The sequence below is a fragment of the Ursus americanus genome, chromosome 3 (assembly GCF_024610735.1).
Source record: "Ursus americanus isolate L20-20 chromosome 3, mUrsAme1.1.p, whole genome shotgun sequence".
In the NCBI taxonomy this organism is placed as follows: Eukaryota; Metazoa; Chordata; class Mammalia; order Carnivora; family Ursidae; genus Ursus; species Ursus americanus.
In genome coordinates, this window is record NC_142129.1 from 10,020,294 (window position 1) to 10,030,420 (window position 10,127).

A 10,127-nucleotide genomic window follows, 5' to 3' on the forward strand; every position below is an offset into this window, starting at 1 on the left:
GGGTCATCGGTTATTTGTGTATATGTCTGAAACCCTATTTTGGATACAACCAAGTTCTCCTCTTTGGGATTTTTGAGCCTTAGGTAAGAAAATACAGTGAAACATCTATTTCCATGTTCCTATGTGAAAATTAAGAAGGCTTCCTCCTCCTTTTGTTTGCTTATTTTTTGTTGTTATATTTTGGGTTGTTTTTGCTTTGGTTAATCTGATACAGCATATAGGAAGGAACCCACGCTCATCTCACCGATCTCTTTTAATGGTCTGAGTATCAGGCTGTAGCCCAGACAAAACATTTAGGACACTTTCTAGTCAAACACTTTCTACCTAAATGGGATTTTAAAAATTTGCATGTACATTTTTTAGACCTTTCAAAATAAACATATTCCTATATATATTCATTTATATATATTCATATGTAGATGAGTTTACCCAGTTTCGTAAAAGAAAAGGACATAGGCATATCAATAAGTAAAATAATAGAGATAGCAAGACACAAAAATAAATTTTACTCTTGGATCTACTACTAAGTCATTGTGCTGCCCATTCCTGCACTTGGATTTCCTTGTCTGTGAAATGAGCAGGATACACCATGGTGTTGTAGGAACGTTTTTTGTTTTGGGGGTATTTCTTTTTTAATGGTAGGGTGCTATTACATTCTGGAATTAATCAAGGAGGTACTTGAATATATTTATTATTTATTATTTTTATTATTTATTTTTTTAAAGATTTTATTTATTTATTTGACAGAGATAGAGACAGCCAGCGAGAGAGGGAACACAAGCAGGGGGAGTGGGAGAGGAAGAAGCAGGCTCCCAGCAGAGGAGTCTGATGCGGGGCTCGATCCCATAACGCCGGGATCACGCCGAGCCAAAGGCAGACGCTTAACCGCTGTGCCACCCAGGGGCCCCTATTATTTATTATTTATTATCCGTGCTTTTAGCTTTATAAAGTGAACCCTTAGTCAGGAGCACATGATTTTGATCCCACACTGTGACAAGATATTGCCCATTTCTTTCATATAAAATTGTTGAAAGAAGTTAATATTAATCTCACCCTTAAGTGACTCTCTTTGGTGCCTGATTTCCAGCACTCCTTTGAATTTCTCAGTTTTCAAAAATACGGCTTCCAGGAGGCAGATTGCCATAATTTCCCTCAAATTAAGTCCTAGGCATGCTTACATAAAGGGGAACTGTGTTGTCAAGGAAATGACCACAACAGAGATGTAGACACACAACTTCCAGTACACTGAAATTACGTATCTGAGCTCTTACTCTGTTTCAACAATAAAAAGCTTTATGACACACAGAAACCTCCTTTTACCCTCCGAGACCTCAATTTCTTTAAATATGAAACCATGGCAATAGATTTGTGATTCCCCCAATACAATTGATGAACAAATCACCTTCATTTTGTTTTCTTTTAATTGTAGATTTCTGATCCCACCCCAGAATTAATGAATCTGGCAACCATATCTGGGGAACTTCCTCATGCCAATGATTACCATACAAAATAAAGATGGTCAAGGAACAACTGGTTTGGTGCTACAAAAAAATATGAATTTATAATATTTACCTAATATCGGAAACAGAGTTGAGTGAAAAATAATACACATAAATAAAATACTGTCACTACAGCATGATTAGAGAAGTTGCAATATTAATCTAGGGAGGAATAAAAAAAATTTAAAACCACACACATTGTGACCAGCAGATCCTGGAAATCTGTCATTTTTTTTATCTGTTTTCATAGGATTCTGAAGACGAGCGATATAAAAGAATGATTGGATTCTTCAGGTAACACACTTTATTTCATGTAAAGCTCCGACAGCTACAACTAGTCTATTGTTTCCTTCTATAAAAGTGATAAATATTTAATAATTGACAGCAATCAAAGTGAAAATGTCCTTCATTTGAAAGTCAGAGATGGCAGTCATTCTGGATTTTTTAAAACTGCCTTGACAAATAGACAAGGATTAGTATCTCAAACTGTCTTTATATGGCTCTTCACTAGGTGAGACACTTCATGATCTTAAAGAATTCTTTGTTCCACAGGAAGCCTAAACGGACAGTCTGCTGCCAAATCAAGTCTCCATGTTTCAAGCCAGCAAACAAATGAGCTTTGTATTTTAGTCTGCCAATCAAAACCGGCTTCCTATTCAAGGCTGCATAATGTTTTCTTTTACATGTTTCTGTTGAATTTGTGGAGTATTTATTGAGCACCTATTATGTGTTTGGAACTACATACAGAAAATAAACTTATGTCTGTTCTCATGAAGGTGGGAGAAGATAATGTAACAAATGAAGCCTACGTAGATGTGTATCATTATGAGAAAAAAAATGAGTAGGTTACAAGGGTTTTTGAAGGAGGACGAAATTAACACTAGTGAGAGCAATCTAGAAAGTCTACCTAATGGGAAGAGAGTGCTCTCAGTCCATCGAATTTGGTTATGCTGAAGGGGGAAAGGAGATACAGACGTTGACGATTCACAGGTACAACAGAATCTCTCCATCATGGACTTTCAAGCCCTTGTACTCAAACCTCCCCATGTCAACCACACATTCTGTCACTAGCCACTCTTCCCATCATGCATCTTCTAGATGTTGTATTTTATTGTGTTTCCTCTGTTCCTCAATTTTATATTATACAAAATCTATGTAATCTTTTTTCTTTATACCTAGCTCTTTGATGAGAAGTTCAATGCCTTCGTTTGCTTCTGTGACCACTTTTTAACGGTTGACATGAATTCGTGAGCTTCTTAGAGGTGTTGCTGTAATCTTAGTTTTTACCAGAGTCTTAAGTACCTATTTCCCTAACGCCTGCATTTAATCATTGTTCCCTTCCAAAAATAGGAAAAGTGTATGACAAATTATTTTGCTTCCTTACTTGGCCAGCGTTAAAGTTTAGTCAAATTGGCATCATATGGTATAGCAATCCATCCAAGTATGCTGTTCATTCTAATTCATATATACTCCTCAAAACACTAAAATATGTTTCATTATAGTTTTGAAACTATAAGTTCAAGGTAATTGCATATTCTCCCTTAAAACTCTACAATTTCTACTTTTTCCATCAGAACTCCTGGTCAAATGTGTTTTTAATGAAAGTCCTACCTAGAGTAATGCTACAACTTCCCCAACCTTAGTCTCCATATACAGTATTTATTATCTGTATAACATTTTTTTTTACTGAAATTCCCCAGATAGGGCTGACAGAAAAAAAAATACTAGATACCTAAATTTTAATTTCAAATAAATAATAAATAACTTTTAGTGTCATTACACATGTGTGGGTCATACCTGTATTAAAACTGTATCAATCATTTATTTTGAAAGCAGAGGTAACTTGGCCTCCTATATTTTTATTTGCTGTATCTGGCAACACTACCAGAAAATTAGTACTGAAACTCCATCAGGCTTCCCCAAAATTCTCTGCTTCATGTCTTTCTTCCATCCCCTTTCCCTCACATACTTCCTCTTGCTACTTTGTTTAGTCCCATCTGTTAACGCTGTCACCCTGCAGTATCTTTGATACATACACTCCTGCCTCTGGTTTCTCACATGGCATTCTCATCCAACATATTTACACATGTTCTCTTGAAGCCTTTTATCATGTCCTCTGAAATCTCCTATTGCTCTCCAGTCCGCTTATGATCAAGTCCAAATTTCTCAGCTTAATTTCCAGGCACCTTCTTAACAGTGTGCATGTTTCTATCCAACTGCTGCCCCACTGATTCCCCAAGTTACTGACTGCCTCACTCCAAATGTCCTTGGATTAAACATGTTTATTGTGTATCTCCATCACTTCAGCCATGCTACTTCTGCGTCTTAGAGATCTTCTCTCTTCTCGTGTAATTACCCTGTCAAGCTCTCATGCAAAGTTCATCTCTTGGATGTTTTCCTGTACTTTTTCATCCTCTTTGCAAACACTCTTCTATTGAAATTACCTGTAACAATTACTTTAAGATACAATCATATACTGCATTTCATTTTTAAAGCAATGTTATTTCTTTCTCCCTCAATGAAATACTAATATTTTTGAGGTCGGTAAATGTGTCCTGGGTTTGTGTGTGTGTGTGTGTGTGTGTGTGTGTGTGTGTGTGTACTAATCACATTGCAGGCATTCAATAAGCATGTTTGTAATTGAATGGAAGATGATCATGATCTCTTAACATAAAGTATGCCCATTTCCACAGAAAAATCATTTCCTAATGATTGAAACAGTGTGTGAGGGTATGGGCACAGCCATACTCCCTGCTTTGAGTGTCTGCTGTGCTGGATGAAAGTTGTACTGAGTAATAATCAAAGGGGAGTTGCAAACTGAAAACAAATCATCAGGCTCTAATCATGCAGCTCAGAGTGGAAGGGATAGGGACCTAAGATGCTCTAAAATGGTATTTTTGCAAAGTTGAATTTAGAACTTGGAAGTCTAAAGGTATCCTCTTTGCTCTGATTGCTCATCTTTGCAGCTCCAGTCTGACCCTCCATTTCAAGTTCAGATTCCTACAACTGGTTGTTTCCTGGCCATTGCGAGAAGTTATTGCACTGTATTTGAGACCAGATCAGTGGAGGTCAAGGTTCAGAATACTTGACTGGCGATATGACATTAGGAAAATGGGCATTTCAGTAATCATTCTGAACTTGATATGGAGCAAATAATAAGGCAGACACACCTTTGATCCACTGACTGAGGCCCAGACGTGGCCTGGTATTTTTTGCTAGTGCTATATCTCTAGAGTTCATATAAATCAATTTACAAGAACATTATTTATTCCTCTCTCCAAGACGATTTGCCAGAATGAGGTCAGAAAGAAAGATTAATATGACACCTAATACCGCAGCAAGAAGAAAACTGTTTTACAATTAGGGTCAAATCTTAAAGAGGCAGGTGTTTTTCCTTTGCCAGAAAATATTAAATTCACAGTCTTGCATTAAAGAACCTGGTAGGTCCTATTTTAGTGTGTCCAGCAGCAGTGACACATACACAGGCCTTGGGAATTTGAAAACCTGTCTTGATTATTTCCCTAACTTCTCTGACCCACAGTTTTATCATCTGAAAATAATAGGGTTTAGTGAGGATTAAAACTGAAAATATGTGAGTGATAGAGCCCCCCTAGTAATAGTACCCCTTGATAAATGGGTACGCTTGACTCTAATGCTTATGTTCACTCCTTACTGAAGAAACCAAGGTTTGGATGTAAGTAGAAATTTGTGAAGTATTTATACTGTAAAGATCTTTCAAGTGTATTGTCTCCTGTATTAAAAAAATACTCCATTGAGAAGCAAAGATTATATTATTATCCTTGCACTTTTCAGAGAAAGAAAACGCATCACAGAGAAACTGTGAGATACAGTGGAAAGATTCCTAAACAAGAATCAGGAAAGTTGGTTCAATTTCCAGCTTAGCCACTAACTACTTTATGGCCTGGAGCACTTTAGCCCTCTTGTGTGTAAAGTAAAAATGCTGACCTAGATCTTCACCATCGTTTGGCATAACTCTCAAAGTCTGTAATGCAGTCCAGACAGGGACAACATTATAAACAGAATGTGGCTTTTTTTCCTGGTTATTAAATGGTGTGACTTTCCTCACTTGATCACATTACTTCTTTTGCAATTATTTGAAGCATTGATTCTCTACATTTACATGAAGAAATATAAATTTCTTTGCCCTTTAAAATCCAACTGCTAAATGTGTGTGTCTTACAGTAAATGTTGCTCAACCACCAATGATTTGTTGTAACTGCGTGGGGGACACACATAAATCAAAAACGCATTTAGAGCTCAGTCCAAATTATAAATTCAATAACCTGGTGCAAATTATAAATCAAGTAACTGACTACTGTGCAACTGTCAATCAATTGAAATAGATTAATACCCTCAACCGAAGTGATTTGAGGAACTGGAGAAGTTATGGGAACTACAAGATTGCAGCTCTAATTTGAAGAGCTCTCCATGGTGCTGGCAGAACACTTCTGTGCACAGAGTAATAGCAATAGGGAAATTTATGGAACGCACACTGTGGGCTTTATTCAGACTATCTCTTTGTTCTCACGACTGCCCTGTGCAGAAATTGCTCTTATCATCATTATTTTCTAGAGGATGGGCTGAAGATAGAGGTGAAGGGGCTCGCCCCAGGTCATATGCTCCCAGAACACAGAGCAGGACCCAAACCGCCTGGTGCCTCTTTGTCTAGACACTAGGATCTCTTAACAGTTACATGGTACTGCCCACTCCTTGTGTAATTCTAAGCAGAGGAGGATGACTGCTGGATGGAATTTCATAGTCAAATTATCTTCAGTTGAAAACCATCTTTTGGGCTAGAGAATATAAAGATTTCAAGCAAGCCAAAGGACGTTGGATTTATCTCCTTCAATGATAAAAATGTTTACTTTTTTTTTCTCAAATGCATTATTTCAGCTTATCAGGATGTGCGTTGCACCTGTGTAGTGTTCATCACTTAATACAAATTTACAAAACATGGCAGAATAGGGTCCTTTGATTTTTCTTATTTTTATCATGACTTCTCTGAGCCAGTTTGTCAGTACCTACAACTTCCACCCTCTCCAGACACAAGAAATGTCAGGCCATGTCATGGGGTTTTGTGAGGACTGAAAAGGGAAAAAAAAAAGTGTTTTGCCAATAGCTCAGCATTCTGTTTCCCATAGATCATATATTAGGTTAAGATAATTGGATTTCATCTTATAACAAGGTAAAGTAAATACCTACTGCAAGAGAGCTCTGTGAGTGATCTTCACATGCATTATCTTATCTGATTCTCAAAACACTGAGAAACAGTTCTCTTATTACGATTTCTTTAGCAGTCATGAGCTCTGTGGAGTTGTTTGGGAAATACAATGAACATGTGTGGCTTCTCTTGCATGCTTTGGAACATGCCCCTCCTCAAGGTAACTACTGTTCTGAATTTAATATTAATGATTTTGATTTTTTAATTAAAAAAATTTAATTATGGTAAACTACACATAAGGTTTACCAAGTTGGCCAGTTTAAGTGCACAGTTTCGTAAAATTAAGTTCATTTGTGTTGTGCAACCAATCTCCAAACTCTTTTCATCTCATAAAACAAACTGTGCACATGTGTACATATGGACATATAGTCTTCTGACCCAGAACCATCTACTAAGAAGACCATGACTTCATTGTTTGGCCATGCCATCTATCTCTGTCATGAATTATTTCTGGACTCTCATTATTTGATCTGTTTCCCTGCTTTCAGATCTGTTTCAATAGTCTATTTATTGATTCTCCTAATAATATTTGTCTTATTTACTAATATCTCTTAAAATTTTTGAAGTCTTTAGGAGAAATTCCCCAAATTTTGTTTTTATTCTAGATACTTGGCTGTTTGCTTTTCCACACAGATCTAGATGAGCTTGGGGAGAATTAATTTTCTCAAGATATGGAATATTTCAATTTATGACCTTCTGTTTCTTAATTTATTAAAGTCTTGTTAGTATCATAAAACAGATTTTTATTTTTTCCATAAAGGTATCAACATCTTTTGTTAAGTATTTTTTGAGGCAATTTGATCTGTTATTTTCACATCAGATTATTCCAATGTACACAATATACACAATGTATGTATACTCCATGAACACACAGTATACACACACTATATATATGTATTCATATGTACCCACACACACACAAGTACTATGTATATCAAAATATAGAAAATTTATCACATGCCAGCAACCCCCTCAATAGTTAATACTCCACAAAATAAATGCTATTCTTACTTCTATTACCACAAACTTAATTTGCTTGGTTTTGAATTTCTCATATTAGAATGATACTAATGATACTAAGCACTCTTTGTATCTGGCTTCTTCATTCAACAGTCTGTTATAAAATCCTTCTGTTGGTATGTGTATCAAAAATACATTTAATTTCTATATAATATTCCATTGTATGCATATGTAATTTATCCATTCTGTTGGTGTACCTTTGAATTATTTCCATTATTTTGTTATTATGAATAAACATGCTATTGGACATTCTTGTATATGCTTTTTGAAGGGCATATGCATTTATCTGGGGGTGGTGACGCATAGCCAGGAGACTAATTCCTGGGTCACAGAATAGATGTATATTTAGCTCTGACTGATACGGCGAAATAATGTTCTTAAGTGACTGTATCAATTTAGACTCTCTCCAGCCATGTATGAGTTCCAGCTGCTCAACATCCTTGAAAATACTTGATATTTTTAGTTATTTCACTTTTAGTCATTTTGTTTCTGAACCTCATTTCTAATATGTTGTTATGGGGTTTTGTTTTCTTTTTTCTTTTTTTTTTCTGAGAGAGAGAGAGAGAGAGAGAGAGAAAGAGAATCTTAATCAGGCTCCATGTCCAGCATGGAGTCCCACGTGGGGCTCAACCTGAGGACCCTGAGATCATGACCTGAGCCAAAATCAAGAGTCGGACACAACCAACTGAGCCACCCAGGCACCTGTTTTATTTTTCTTTTGAGGCAATATACCTGTTTTTCTAACTGTAACCAAACAATAGTTAGTAGGCAAAATTTGGTTTCTGAATTATTTATATATATATATGTGTGTGTGTGTGTGTGTGTATACACACACACACACACACACATATATATGCCTTGTATGTGCTTCATATGATTTTATAACATATAAATATATATATGCATTCTAAGTACAAATGCAATGAAAAAAAATGGGTTAAATGATGTACTTTGTTAATCACTGTAATTTTGCATACCAAATAAAAGCCCAGCTGCAACACAGACCAAATTTCAAAAAATATCAATTTTAATTAATATGCAGTTTCCAACTATGAGCAAGAGACTGCAAAGGCACTATAGGGTATAACAAAAAAAGTGAGGATCAAGCAGACTCTCTTTCCTTGGATCTTACAGTCCAAGATAGGGAGTTAGAACTAAACGTGATTAACTCACAAATGTCAAATAAGTCAAGAATTCGAAAAGTGTCATAAAAATGTAAGCTGCCATTGTTATATGAGCTAAACCAAAGTAGATGCTTAGTTCCAATCATAGGAATCAGAAAAGAGTGATAAAGAATATGTTATTTTATTTTTTTCTTGAGGAAAACAAAGGATTTCAATTAGTAGAAATAAGTTAGATGATTTTCTGAATAGAAGGAGGAACAGTAAAAAAAAAAAAAAAACAACACTGTCATTGTGTTAGAAAATTCCATGGAAGGACTGATTAATTGAAAGTAGAAAGATCTTTTCCATTTGGTTTAAATGGAGAGTTATGCAAGAATAGAACAGCCTCAGGCAAAGAGATGGGATGTTCACTGAATAAATTGTAGAAAAGTGGATAGAAGAATGAATGAATAAATGAATAATTCAATTAATGAGTGAAGAATCAATAATAAAAGGTTGTTGGGTCACAGTTTCCATATCTATCCCATTGTTGCATGTCTTCTGAGCAAAGCACTGACTGCTTTTTTTTTTTTTTTTTAACTAGCTTCTTAAGAATGTTTGTATAATGAATAGTCTTGGAAAATTCAGATCTCTGAAAAACGAAGGACAGATTTACTTAACAGTCCAATACAACAAAGGTGTCTTTTTTTTTTTTTTTTAGGTCAATGAGCAGGTCTACTTGTAGGCCATCAGGGGGAAAAAAAAAGGTCACATGCCAGCCAAGGTTTGGATTTCCTAAGTTCAAGGTTCCTCAGCTGTGATTCATAACCATGTGAGTGCAATAGCTCTGACACCTTCACATTGAATTTGTGGGACTTTAAAGGTAAAGGTGACGCAAACTAGATATGCATGGGCTTAGTGTGCAAAGACTAAGCAGTTCCTTTATTTCAAACTCAGGATTCTAGTGTCTTGCACCAACATCCCCATGACTTTAACAAACTAGCTTGTTAGCTTCTAAGCAATGTAAAATCTCACACTCTTCATGACAAACGTAAAGGACAGTCTCTTCAATAAATGGTGTTAGCAAAACTGAATATTTGTATGTGGAAAAATGAAATAGGACACTTATCTCACAAAAATCAACACAAAATGGATTAAAGACTTAAACATAAGCCTGAAATCTTAAAATTACTGGAAAACAACATAAGGAAAAGGATTCTTGACATTGGTCTAGGCAATGATTTTTCAGGTGTAACACCAAAG

At 35.8% G+C, this 10,127-nt stretch overlaps 1 protein-coding gene across 7 annotated transcripts in view; it reads left to right on the forward strand.

The window, feature by feature from the left end:
• Positions 1-9,876, forward strand: part of LOC148110331 (uncharacterized) — a 227,371-nt gene extending 217,495 nt beyond the window's left edge. For 4 of the 7 annotated variants that reach the window (XR_015723784.1, XR_015723782.1, XR_015723783.1 and 1 more), the window contains 2 exons: positions 1,750-1,793; positions 2,052-7,977. Coding sequence is in view for 4 of the 7 variants with exons in the window: in XM_087860739.1 (XP_087716865.1) it covers positions 1,750-1,793; positions 2,052-2,115 (108 nt within the window). In the remaining 3 variants the exon portion in view is untranslated. Of the gene's footprint in view, positions 1-1,749; positions 1,794-2,051; positions 7,978-9,585 lie in introns of those variants that run through there. The other 3 variants (XM_087860738.1, XM_087860737.1, XM_087860736.1) reach the window with 1 other exon arrangement.
• The last annotated feature ends 251 nt before the right edge of the window (positions 9,877-10,127 follow it).